Here is a 13388-nt window from a genome sequence, read left to right as displayed (position 1 = left end):
TTTTTTTTCCAATCCCCTCCCCTCATTTTTGAAATATTTTCAGCTGCCAAAAGAAGAGTCCTTTTTTAATTCTCTAGTTTTAGCCTATATTTACCTTATTCTTCGGCTCTTCAAGGGTATAATTTCCAACCCCTCTGCTGCAATAGGTCGCCCCCCCTGCCAATTAAAAATTGAAGATTTTTCTACCCCCTGTTTATTAGGCACCTGGGATCTTCGGAATAAAAGAAAACATAAATTAGTGAGTGTCTTCAAGGTATGCACCATTGTAATGTCTTCCACGAACCTAGCAGCTGATTGGTTGCAAGTGGACGTATTGAATGATTTTACGTCACTTACAACCAATCAGCGATTGGTTCCGTGATGTGATGTCGAAGACATTGCAATGGTGCATATCATGAATGCTTTCTTACAAACATAAAAGAGAGATATTTCGTTTTCTTTCTCGATTAGGATCCCACCGTTTCATTTTAGAAATATTTAGAAGTTATCACATTTGAAAGGCCCTCTTTTTTGCCCTAATTACTCTAATGTAATTTCAATTTTTTTTATTTACTTTAATGGGGTAAACTTTCGCGGGGATTAAATTTCGCGGTTGAGCCTAACCACGAAATTCAAAAATTTCGCGGGGACTTAATTTGGCGTTTGGCACTATTGGGTGGCAATATTTTCGCAATATTTTTGATTTCCACTGTCAAATCATGCATGTTGGTTGTTGAAATACACATTATTTGCGCTTCTTTGATGCAATTAACCATTCAAAAAGTATTTATTATACATATTTTGAGTATTGTTTAGAAATATTTCGCGGATGAGGCTCTTCCAAATTTCCAATGGGACTTAATTTCGCGGATGACACCTAAATCCGCGAAATTTAACCCCCGCGAAAGTTTATCCCATTAAAGTACCCTTTTTTCAGAAGTTTAGTCTTCAACTCTTGGCTATTAGATTCAAACTATTTACCAAAATCCTCACGGTTTTAAGGCCCCTTCAGTTGACTGCCGATTTAAAAAGAATTTATATAGTAGTCAAAAATGAAGTTTTAGATCGTTTTCCATTCGAGTAAGCACTGAGTTTTTCGTCATATTCCTGTCTTTCAAGCTCTATGCAACAAAGTCTGTACCCAAAAGGTCACACGTAAATATTTAGACACTACGACAAAAACTGTAAATATATCTTCAAATCTATAATTATATTCGACAACTTTAGTATCTTTGCTTTACTGTACGAGAAGAGACACAAATCTTAAAGTTTTTAACTAGTTTGTTTGTAATTCTTTTGATTATCCTCCTAAGCGGTGCGCCAAGCTTGGCAGATTCTCTTACGCAGCTGTGTGACCTAAGATTAGGCCTTTGAAATTGGACCCTTACTTACAAATTTAGCCAAATTTGAATGAATTTAGGCGAAAAAACTACCATTTTCTTGAAAATATTTAACAATTTTTATGCCAAATATGGTCAGATCCTCCAAATTTTTACACCCTTACAGTGAACTTTTTCTCTTCTTTGCTCATTTCGACCCTTGCAGTGCACTTTGGGGGAAGCTTGGAAAAGGGACCCTTGCTCAGTAGGTCGTTTACATTAAGTACCACCCCCTGGGCCCAACTATCTTTTTTTAGGAACATTCAGTCCAGCCTATGGTCCATTTTTCGAACCTCTGCGACACACCACCGTTGGTCGGCAAGGAGTTCATTATATATTTTTCTTCAACAAGTCATTAACTAACTCAATTTCAGATTTTTTTTTGAGAAAGACAATTTCGAAATATAAATGATTACCTATCAATGACCTTCAAGAAGTTGAGCAAGAAAAATTTGCAAAAGGTAAAAACACACATACCAAAGCATTTAAATGTAAACGCTTCCAGTGCAATTCTTAAGGTCCCAGTGATAAAACGACTGAAATCTTGTACTATATATCTTTATGTATTGAGTCCTTTAATTTTGCGTATAAATGCAAAAACAAAAACTATTCGAAAAATAAAAAATTAGTACTAGTAATCGTATGGTTTGGAGTGCAATTAACGATTAATCACGAGTAACAAAGGAGAAAATAGTAATTTGCACGAGTCCGAAGGACGAGTGCAAATTACGGTATTTTCTCCTTTGTTACGAGTGATTAATCGTTAATTGCACGACAAAACATACGATTCCGAGGTAATCGTCAGTAAATAATCATTAGTAAATCATAGTTTTTTCAGAAAAAGGGAAAATTTTTGACATTCGAATTCTTTGTTTTCAATTAAAAGAAGCTATTGTAAAGTAAAATTTCTTTGTTCTTTTTTATATTGAAGAAAAAAAATATCTTTGTTTTTTATTATATAGTAAAAAAAAGTCTCTGACACAGGACTTGGGAGAGAAAAGAATAAGGGGACAAAAGTGTCCCCCCGCCGAAGAGTGCAAAAAGTGGTAATAGTGCAATTAACGATTAATTGCACTCCTCTAAACCAATCAGATTCGAGTAATTTTGCACGGCTGACGATTACTTCATTAATATTATTTAATACATAGAGAATATAATGATAGCAGAAAAAGCTGAGTATGCTTTATATTTTGGCAATGAAAATTCAATTTTCTGGAACAGCGTAACTTTTAGCAATTCTATGTAAATCGCCCATCCACCCAGCACCCAACAAAATCAATAATTCTAAATCCCTATAGGATTTAAGTTTTTAGGTTCAATTCACTGTGAAAAGTTGCGATTTTTAAATTGACAAAGTGACAAAATTTTTTCAATCAAAGGAAACTTTTTAATCTTAAATTTACCCAAAAAGTGATGTAAATCCATTTAATTTTTTTCCATGTCCATCACCGAATGAACCATAAAAATTATCTAGAAAGTTCTTTAGGAGTATGTATGATGTACTTATCCATCATATAATTGAAGAATATAAATAAATCTATAAATTAAATATTTTAATTGACAGTGACTTGTGTCTTGTGCACAAACAGCGGATGCTTTTGTGATCCGCTGTCTTCCGTTGACTGTGATGAAAATTCCTAAAAAATAAAGAAATGGTATATTACCTAAATTGGCGATATTTTCACAAACACGCAAAATTTAATCCCGCAAAAAATTAACCAATAGACTTTATCGGAGTTTTTGATTTTTCTAAAAAAACGATACATTGTGAGGTTGTGTTGGGGGAATTCCTAAGAGATTTCTATTGTAATACCCCCGAAACAATCCCACAATGCATCGCTTTTTTAGAACAGTAAACTCACTCTAATTCGAACCTCCATTATTGGAATCTTTCTGTAATTCGAACTTAAAAATATTGGTCCTTTCTGGTGAAAAATGGTTTAAATTACTCTCTGCTGTAATTTTAATCTTTCTCTAATTCGAAGAAAAGTTTTGGTCGATTTTTACGGCCAAGACAAATTTTCTGAAAAAACTGCTTGAGCCACTTTTTAAAGAACCTTGCCCTCTATCTTTATACAAAAAAAAACAATGAAGCACATTCACACTAAGCAAGTCCTAAAACCCCAATTTTAGGCAGTTTTTGGCCCAAATTTGCCAAAAATTTTTTTTTCGAAAATCGGGCTCCTGTCACTTTTTAGGGACTGTCATTTTGCATCACTATGCAAAAAAATAGAAAAAGCTAATGGGCGAATCCCGAGAAAAACTGGTAACAAACGAACGGACGGACGAATGGGTAGGTAGGTCCAAAAATTGTAGTTTACCTTTTTGCGTTGTTCTTTATGAGTACTGATAGGAAGCAACATGAAACGTGGAGGGTTGGTGACGAGTGGCATAACATTTGCTTGATCTGTACTCGATGTCACACGATGTTGTCCTTGCAAACTGTGTTTGTCCATCTGACCAATTGAGCCAAATATCAACTAAAAAAGGAAAGTGAAAAAGAAATATACAGTAGAGTCTTTACTCTCGGGTACCTTATAGCCGGGAGGTTTGAAATAAGCAAAAGGGTTGGAAAAAATCTCAAGATTTAATAAGCAAGGGGGGGTTGGAATAAAAATGTCCTGGGTGGAAAATGTTCGAAAAGGAGGTTAATACAGCAGAATTAGGGCAAAAGAGGGAACTTTTAAAAAAAATTTCCCAAAAATCAATGATTGGGGGGGGGGGGGAATAAGAATGTCCTGAGTGGAAAATTTTGAAAAACTAATTAGCGCCCCCCGGCTATTAGGTACCCGAGAGTATTTAAAAGTTTTGAGTATAAAGAAACTAAAACAAACTGTTTTGTATTTCACCAACCCAGAAGCCCGATAAACAAGACTACATACTTAATATACTTTTTTTGCTCATCTGGTACCCAAATAAGAGAGAAATTTCGAAAAACATTCTATCGAATGTCTCTATAACTGGAACGGTTTTCCCTGAGCGTTCGAGTAATGGAGACACTACTGTATTATGTTTGATTTGTACGGGCAAACCAAAATCGATCGAAAAATATGTCCTTTGAGCGGAACATTTCACCAAGGAAGCAGGAAAGATTCGACCTCTAAGTGACAGACGTTAATGCAAATATAGGCCAAAAACCCACCTTACAGTGTGCAGGGGTCTTATTTCGGCCCGGCGAACGGTGAATTTCGCCGGCCCAAAGACTCCTAAAAAATTTAATTCACCGGCCAATGAATTTCACTGCTAACTTTTTTTTTAGGGGCTCGTTTAAGAAGTTAGAATAAGTACATTCCTAAGCTGTTTTTCAAGAGGAAACTTTCAAAAGATTTCGCAATTATACAATTTTGCGAATATCCCTTTTTAAAAGGTGCGCGAATATTAAAGAACAAGAGAAAATAAATCGGATCGAGGAATTCACTTACGCTAGAGCGTTGCAATTGTTTCTGGACTGCTTTATCAATGTGTGGTATGAAGACATCCAAATCGAAAGGATCCACCATCTGTTCGAGGGCGTTGATCAGGCGTGTACACCCTTGACGAAATTGAACCGTTTCCTATTATGTAAAGCAAAATTGAAAAAAAAGTTACTTCTCCTTCAAAGTCTCTTGTTGTTTCATTTTTACTTGTAGGGAAGTAATATCTTCCAGTGTTCAATAAATTGTTAAAAAAGGGGAAAATTTCAGCTTGATTTCGAGGCAAACTTAAAGACCTACTTAGACTACACAATATATTGATGAACAATATTCGGCAATATCGTTTTCAGACCGTAATGCACCAAGTAAACAACAGGTGCTCTATTATAAAAAGGAATTTTCTTTCTTTAAAAATCCCCCTATATTGTTGGAATATTGCAAATCGAGCTGACAATATATTGGGAATACCTTATCAATATATTGCTGGCACTCAGCAATTATATCGTCAATATATTGCCAATATATTGTGTAGTGTATGTAGCCCTTTAGACTTTGAGTGGTTTTATGGCTTACTCTCTTTGGAAAGTTCTATTTAGATTGAGAGCATTCTTGATTAAAATATATGGTTTTCCCAAGGGATTGAATGACCAAGCGTCGTCTAACTTCTATATTTTATTTTCCAAAAAGTGAAATCATTTTCTGAAGTTCTTTCATTTTCTATTGGTTTGAAGAAAACTTTGAGAATTTCAAAGGATCTAATTTCTACGGGTTAAAAGATTGGTTTTGAGTCTTTACTGTTAAAGTTGAATTTTTATAAAGACAATAGAATCCTTTATAGGTATTATTAAATGGAACAGCCCAATTCTCAAAGAAACAGCTTTGACACCATACCTGATCCTTGAGATCTGAGCTCCCAGCTAACAATTTGACAATGAATTTGATATCGAAAATGAATTGGAATATTTTGTTTTGAAAGGTGGATTTCGTTTGGGTCATGGTCGTGATGTCGTTCAAGTATTCTTTGTGTGATCGTAAGATAGCGTCGCCGATACCGACGGATAAAGAACGTAGCGATGATCTGAGAAAGTTAAAAGCAGATATAGATGATATGTTAGAATGCTATTATACAGTTAACTCTAGTTTAGCCGGCCCACTTTTCGTCCTGTCTATTCTAATTGTGAATTAATGTTGGCATAAAGTTAGCTGTCTAAAGTCAATGCATTGCTCTCTCTTGACGTCAATGGAATGTCTTCTTTCAACCTTTCTGAAGCAAAGAATTAAACTGCCCACTTTGTGCCCGCTTTGTGCCCGCTTTGTGCCTACTCTTACAATTAGAATAGGCAGGGCGAAAGGTGAGCCGTCTGAACTAGAGCTTAACATACCTCTCCTCTTTCAAGGGGAATTGAATTTTCGAATAAGGAAGCGTAACGAATAGTAGAGTGTCGTTTATGAGAATTTCTTGTTGACGGCGTTTTTCGATGTTATCGAAAAATGGAGCGTAATCGAATAGTAAAAAGTCGAATTAGAGAGAGCGTCTACTGGAAAACGTGATATTTATTGGCGGGGTTAGAGTGCTTATAAGCTACCCAAGAATATTGACTTCTTATTGGCTTTTTCTACGCCAGCTCCCCTTTTACTACGGCCCAAATTAAGCAGAAAAGATACAGTACCAATAAGGGCCGACCAAAAAAGAAAGAAATTCAAATAAATCGATAAACAGACGGATTATTTCATCGAAGTTAAAGAACTCGGAGAGTTGCGATATACCTTTCGAAAATACTGCCGCCCACGCGATGCAGTTCTTCAACCATGCGGTATAAAAGCGACGTCAAATAGAACGATGGCTGGCAAAAGAAAAGAGAATTAGAATTAGAATTTTCCTTTGAATATTAATTTGTCAATAGTATTATTCGACAAGATAAACCATTAAATAATGTAAGTGAAATAAAAATAAAATAGGTTCAAAATAGAATGAAATGAAAATTTATGTTTTTACTACGCGTTCATATTATACGGCGGTGTTCGAATGAAAGGGCGAGGTCTAAAAGTATCAGGGAGTGATGGTCTGAATAAGGGGAATTATTATTGGTTTCCCGAAAGTTAATTAACTGAGCTGGTAAAAAGTATTCCCGTTTCACATCAGATCAGATCACATAACCAGCGCAGGTAATTCGACTATTAAAAAGAAACCTTTATGAGGTTGACTATTGACCTTTATATATCCCTGGCCCAAGCTATATCCGCCATATTTGATCGGAGTTTTTTTTTTTGGAATTGGTACCAGCCATGATTGCAATGTTAAAAATTAACGTACTAAATTAACGGCGCTACATCATCAAAAGTATTTGAGGAAATGTAGATCTAGCGCTCTCGATGCATTTTCACCGCTATAGAGTAGTACCGCCATTAGGGTACCAATTTCAAAAAAAACTCCGATCAAAGAATTTTGGATTGAGTAACCTGGTCCAGGGATATATAAAGGTCAGTGGGTTGACCTCTCTCTGCTTCCCCTCTCCTTGGAGACAAAAAAAAAAAAAATTCAAAACATAAGTTACCATAGAAGGTACTCGGATCGTAGATTTGATCTTTTCGCCTCCCTCTCCTTCCTCCTGTATCGATACCGTGTCCCAATGCGTCACGGAAAACACGAAATGGTCATCACTCGAACGGAGCGTGTCACGTACTAGCGATCCCACTGTTTTGCAAGTCCAGTCGATCCAAACATCAGCGGCCGTTTGGTGTTGTTGTTGGAATTTCGCGTTGATTTTATCTAAGGATTCCGATGAAATTTTCTTAGCGTTCCGTTGCAAGGATTCGCGTGTGTGTGACGAGAGTTGTCGTTTAAGAGGTGTTCGTTGTGGTGTTGCCATAGAGTCTTCATGATTTGTTATGGTCTCGATGTTGGTACAAAGGTCTGGTAAACTGAGGCAAAGGCGTGCTAAGTAAGTTGCCCTAGAACAGCAAATAAAAACAATGCAAAATACGAATCTGACATAGTCGAACTTGCGAGCGACACTAGGGTCAACAAATATTTCCCAGAAATTTGGAGACTTAGAAAGACAACCCTAAGCCGCGAAGATTAAAAATTTATAAAAATTGAAATTAAAACCCTCTCTAAATATTCCTCCAATCTTTTATAAATGTTTTTGCAGTTTCAGAGAACTAGTCTTATTTATCCTGGGTACCAGAGGCCAAGTTTTCTTCAGAGAAAATATTTATTCGAGCTGTGTTACTCACGGTAAGGCTCACGTAGGGTCCTATTGCTCGAATATTAAAAGCACAATTAAATTGGGGCCCTTGGGGCTTATTGCTGGCGCTTGGGGCTTCTTCCTGGCCCCTGGGGTATTGAAAACATACCTATTTAGAAGATCAACAGTTTCCTCGACCTTTTCTACTTTTACATCCTTCAACGCGTTTTTCGTTTCTACCAATATCTCACCGATCTGTTTACACATTTTCTCAACGCCCTTACTGAAGGTGGTGTTTAAGGCCGCCCTGATTTGATGGGCGTCTGCGAAACGATTAAAAGGTTGAGATGCTTCTTCGGTAAAAACTTCATCAGCCGTGGAAATCATCTTTTGGACCTAAGCAAAAAAAGAAAGGTTTGGGTTTCATAAATGCTTTTTTATAAAAAGACTTCCTTTCATTGAAAACACCGGAACATTTGAAATATCCCTTATTACGTTCAGGCTATTTAGATATTTTCAATGAACTTAGTTCATCCCTTATTACCCTCAAAATCATGTTATTCCTAGTACTAAATGTTATCTACAAATACGGGAATAGCAACGACCGCTGTCTATTAGAGAGCAACAAAACTAAGAACTGCAAATGAGATTCAAATTTACGATCTTCGTATTGCTGATGCACGTCTCTAACAACCGAATAATCAAAATCGATCCACGTACTGTGGATGAGCAAACGTTCTAATCCTTTGTGTTTAGTTGGAGAGGGTTAGAATTAGCAGGGGGACGGGGTTATGCTACTCTTGGTGAAAATCCAAAACGTGAAAGGGTTAATTTTGCAAGTTGATTTTCTCAAAAAACTTCTACGAAAATGACAGTTTTGGCACTTTTATAAAATGGGGAAGGGTGATATTCGAACGATTTTGTCAGGGGAAGAAATACAAAGTGGTCCCTTTACATTTGAGCACAAGAGAGGAGGAGGTCTTACAAACACTGACTTACATCTTTCTTGATAGCTCTCAACCTGAGCTCGTTCTCATCTAGCTTTGAATCCTCATCACTCTCTACGAAATGCATTGCGTCTTGAATGATAGTCTTCAGTATGTTATTGAAGTTATTACAAAGCCTGAAACGTGAAAAATACACTTCTTTTTATGAGACTAGTTTTATAAGAACCATGATTCTCATAATGACCAAAAGAAAAGAACAATTTAAAAAAATCCCCTTTTCACGTTCTTTTTTGTTCTCCCCGGACCTTATTCAGTTGTCAAAAAAAGAATCGCGTTGTGTTCTAAATACAGAAGACTCTCGCTTATTCGAACATCTATCATTCGAATCTTTCTAGAATTCGAACTTATTATTCCCAGTCCGTCAAGGAGAAACACTTTTAATATACATTCTATCATTCGAATCTTGCTAGAATTTGAACTTATTCCCAGTCCGTCAAGGAGAAACACTTTTAATATACTTTCTATAATTCGAATCTCTCTGTAATTCGAACAAATTTCCAGTTCGAGTTTGAATTAGCAAGAGTCAACTGTAGCCTGAATTAATTCTATAATAACCTTATTTCGCGAAGTACAGGTTCCAGTTCGTCCGTTACTTCAGGACGAGATGGAGTTTCACAAGCTCTTATTAGATTTGGTTGGATGTTAACCAGTAATAAAACAATTTTGTTACTTTTTCTAAAAAACGCATCTTTTTTATTATTACTTCAAATGACCAATTATTAAAGTATCTTATAAAAACTCCATAATATAAGTTCATTCGTTAGTTACCAGATCTCTCCTCGTGATTGGTTCTCACAAAAAAGGGACAATTTGCCTTTCCCTTTTCACTCTCTTTAAATTTTTCTTGATTTCATTAACCCTGTCTGAAATCCCCTAAGTATATGTTTACGTAATCGAGATAAATCAAAATCGACATGTTGCCAAAATCGCCGTCCACTTTGTCCGACGGTAACAACACCAAAATACCGTCGTCTGTTTAGGTGAGCAAAGCCGTTCATCAACTATCAACTTTTTTGCGTTGACTTCACTCACCGTCACCCTCGATATCCACTGATACATAAACTCACTATTACCAAGTCTATGTATGTTTTTCTTTTTTTTTTGCAACGGAGACGGTAAGGTTCTAATTTGACTAAATCCTGGCCAACTGAGGTATGTAAATCAGCACTTTTACCGTCCACGATTTTGCGGGTCAAAACTGTGGGTTATTCCGAATCACTTCAGTCACTCTACCGTCCTCAAAAGTGAAAATGCATAAACTCGCTATTGACATCATCATGACGGCATTTTCATAATAAAAAAAATATTTGACGTCAAAAATATTTCAAACTTTAAAACTTTTAGAATTTGTAAATTCAAGGTAGTTAGAGATTCTATTTATTGTAAAGAAGACGTTTTGAAATACGTTCGTAGTTATGAATAAAATAGAATTGTAATATTTCTAAACTTTTTGAAAAAATATGACAGAACCGGTAAGTCTCCTTCTTCTATAGTGGCAAGTCAGAGCTAAGCTTATAAAGTTTTTATTCAAATGGACAGTCTTGAAAATTGCGCAATCTAAGTATACCATAAGAACAGCTTATACTTCTGTTCTTCTATTCTTATATTGCAATCCGCTATATCATGATATTGATTATCGATGATAAAGAGCAATGAAAAGATATCTGAAAAGAAGACGTTCCACGGTGTGAAATTACGGGATGGGAAGAATATTTTCGAAATTTCTCAGATTCTTACATTATTGCATGAACAGTTTGATATCGTCAAACTTTTTGTATCTCCTATTGCAATCAAATGATACAAGATTATATAAATACCTTCTGTTGGGACTAAATTCTCCAAAAACGGAATATCGGTTAGCCAAATACGTCAATGCCAGACTTATTTACAAATATCTCATTTCACTCTATCCCTCTCTCTGCCTAGTTTAAAAAAAATCTACAGTAAGTGTTTTCATCTGTAATTTTACTTTTTATATATACTTTTAGACTTGTTCGCTGGATAATAATTTGACGGCTATGGTTAACAGCCAGGTAAATATGTTTTTCTTGTTCTAAATCAAACCAAAAAACTGGCAGAGCATTGTGTGGCGGTTACACGTTTTTTTTAAGAACAAACTATATAAGAATATATAAGGCTTCAATGGCCAAAATGTTAAGATTATATCAAGAACATTTTAAGGCTTTGCGGACTCTAGAATACTGAATTTCTTAGGAAAATGGACAAAATTACACAACAAATGGCGAAAATGAACATGTTAAGAACATTATTAGACTAAAACTCAAGTTAAGAATATCCGAAGGCTTTGGATGTTCTTATAAAAAACGTGTATTTACTGAGGTTCCGGTTCACTTGGCAAGTGAATGAATCTTCTCCCGGGTCGACCCACGCCATGTAGGGTAATTGGTAATTGAATCCAAAGTTCTGACGGGGCAAAAGTTAAATAGTTCTAAAAATTGACCTCAGAGCACCTTTCACCTCAACCAACTTGAAATAGAATCAAAGGCAAAATTCTTCTACCATGCAACTATTTTTACTCATTTTCAGAGTCTCGCCATGCAAAAGGAGGTGGATTCATTGGCAAACCAAACGATGCTTCAAGGAGTATTGAAGCATAATAACAAGGATAATGTGGAGTCCTTAAAGACTTTGGTATCAACCGAGACTGAAGAAGGCTCAGAACATTTGGTGAACATTGAAACCAATCTACAAACTGTAGTTCTTGACAAGGAAAACTTGGATATCGATGATGCTGGAGATAAGCAGATTACCACGAGCGATACTACAAAATTCAAATGTGTCGCTCGAATTCAAAGCTATTTTGGAGGATTGTCATGGCAATTTGCATCTATCTTAGCAATCGCATCGCTGTTTATTATCACTTTGGCAACAACTCTTTATTGGAAATTATACACACCGAAACGAGAACTGAGCCAGACCGTACAAATATTGAACTTGATTGCATACTTTATTGAAGAAATTATTAGACTACTCATCCCAGTCGGCCGTGGAACATTGGTTTATTCCTTCCTATTTCACTGCCTATTCTTCCCTGTCCAAACTTGGATAGATTTTGAACTCTCAAAGCATTTAAAGCCTACCTTTAAACGTATTAGACAACCAAATTTTCTAATAATCTCATGTGCGATTATGAGCTTGGTTATTAGTCTGGCCTACCATTATATCGAAGATGACGAGGGTTCACAAATAATATCCCTCGCTGAACAGGCGGAGTATATTGTCGAAATAGTAAAACACTTTATCTTAAACGACCTGTGGTTTTACTCCGGTATAATTCATGCTCTGTGTATCCCGGCTTATATTTGGTTTGAATACATGGAAAAGGGGATCTGCATCAATTTTAACCCTTATAAACCGTTCGCTGTTGTCAAAACTTGGAAAGATTTGTTCTTCGTTTGGATGTTATCATCAATTTTTGCTATGGCGATATATTTCTACGATGATTTGTTGGTATTTTTCGAGTAAGTTAAGAAACTTTGCTTTGTTAATAAGACACCATTTTATATCAAGGCTTTCCCGAATCGCATGCCCCACCAGTAACGGAGTTAAGGTCATGTCTTGAATATTGATATTAGTTCAGTAAATCAGATACCACAAGTCATTGGTTAAACCGCACCTTTTAGAAAATCCCTCTCTGTAACACCCCCTTCTCACTGACCCGGTAGGAATTTTCCAGTCAGTTGGGACAAAAACAAAAATAACGAACTAAAAACTCGATGGGGATTGATATTCCCATGTTTTTTATGGCTGGGGATTTCCATTTTTTTGTTTCCAAGTTAAAAAATTCAGTGGGGATGGGAAAAAAACATCATATTTTCAGTGAGGACAAAAACTTTTCCACCGGGGATGATATTTTGGACAATTTTTCCAGCGGGAAGGGTTCCCAGCGGGTCTGTGAGAAGGGGGTGTGTGGTAGAGGACCATTCGCCAACTTGGTCATACGTAAACCTCTCGACGAATCACTTAACATTTTATAGCTCAATCCATCACAACTGCATTTATCTAAATCCTGCAAAAATAGAAGTATGATATTCCATTCCGATCATGAGATTACTATAGCCGTCCAAACGTTTATAAATTTCAAACCGGGCACTAAGACACCCCTGTTGTATCAAAGATTCAGCTCCCAAATTGTCACTACTTCTAGAAACTAATCAATTCATTAATTCTTTTCACTTTAGTCAATATTCCACTCCCGAACCTACTTTACTTGAGAAAACCTCCATTTTCATTTTCGGAGAACCCCAACCAGAGCAAGATTTAATTGAACAGAGTTTTGAATGGATGCTACACACTCCATTAATTGAATGGATAACAGACAACATCGAACCATTGGTTGTATGGATGAAAGGCAATATCGACCCCTTAGTTGAATGGATGAAAGACAATATGGAGCTATTG

General features: G+C 36.1%; 1 protein-coding gene across 1 annotated transcript in view; it reads right to left on the bottom strand.

Annotated features, from left to right (window-relative positions):
- Positions 1-2804: 2804 nt before the first annotated feature.
- The window catches only part of LOC136821064 (conserved oligomeric Golgi complex subunit 1-like), a 30007-nt gene continuing 19423 nt past the window's right edge, over positions 2805-13388 (bottom strand). Inside the window, exons 18-25 of the mRNA XM_067077298.1 lie at positions 8959-9082; positions 8129-8355; positions 7327-7723; positions 6539-6615; positions 5663-5849; positions 4781-4912; positions 3680-3838; positions 2805-2995 (exon numbers count right to left, since the gene is read on the bottom strand). Of these exons, the coding sequence (XP_066933399.1) occupies positions 2912-2995; positions 3680-3838; positions 4781-4912; positions 5663-5849; positions 6539-6615; positions 7327-7723; positions 8129-8355; positions 8959-9082 (1387 nt within the window). The 3' untranslated portion in view covers positions 2805-2911. The remainder of the gene's footprint in view (positions 2996-3679; positions 3839-4780; positions 4913-5662; positions 5850-6538; positions 6616-7326; positions 7724-8128; positions 8356-8958; positions 9083-13388) is intronic.

The sequence above is a fragment of the Clytia hemisphaerica genome, unplaced genomic scaffold (assembly GCF_902728285.1).
Source record: "Clytia hemisphaerica strain Z4C2 unplaced genomic scaffold, Clytia hemisphaerica genome assembly, whole genome shotgun sequence".
Classification (NCBI taxonomy): Eukaryota; Metazoa; Cnidaria; class Hydrozoa; order Leptothecata; family Clytiidae; genus Clytia; species Clytia hemisphaerica.
This window is presented reverse-complemented; position numbering and strand designations above follow the sequence as displayed.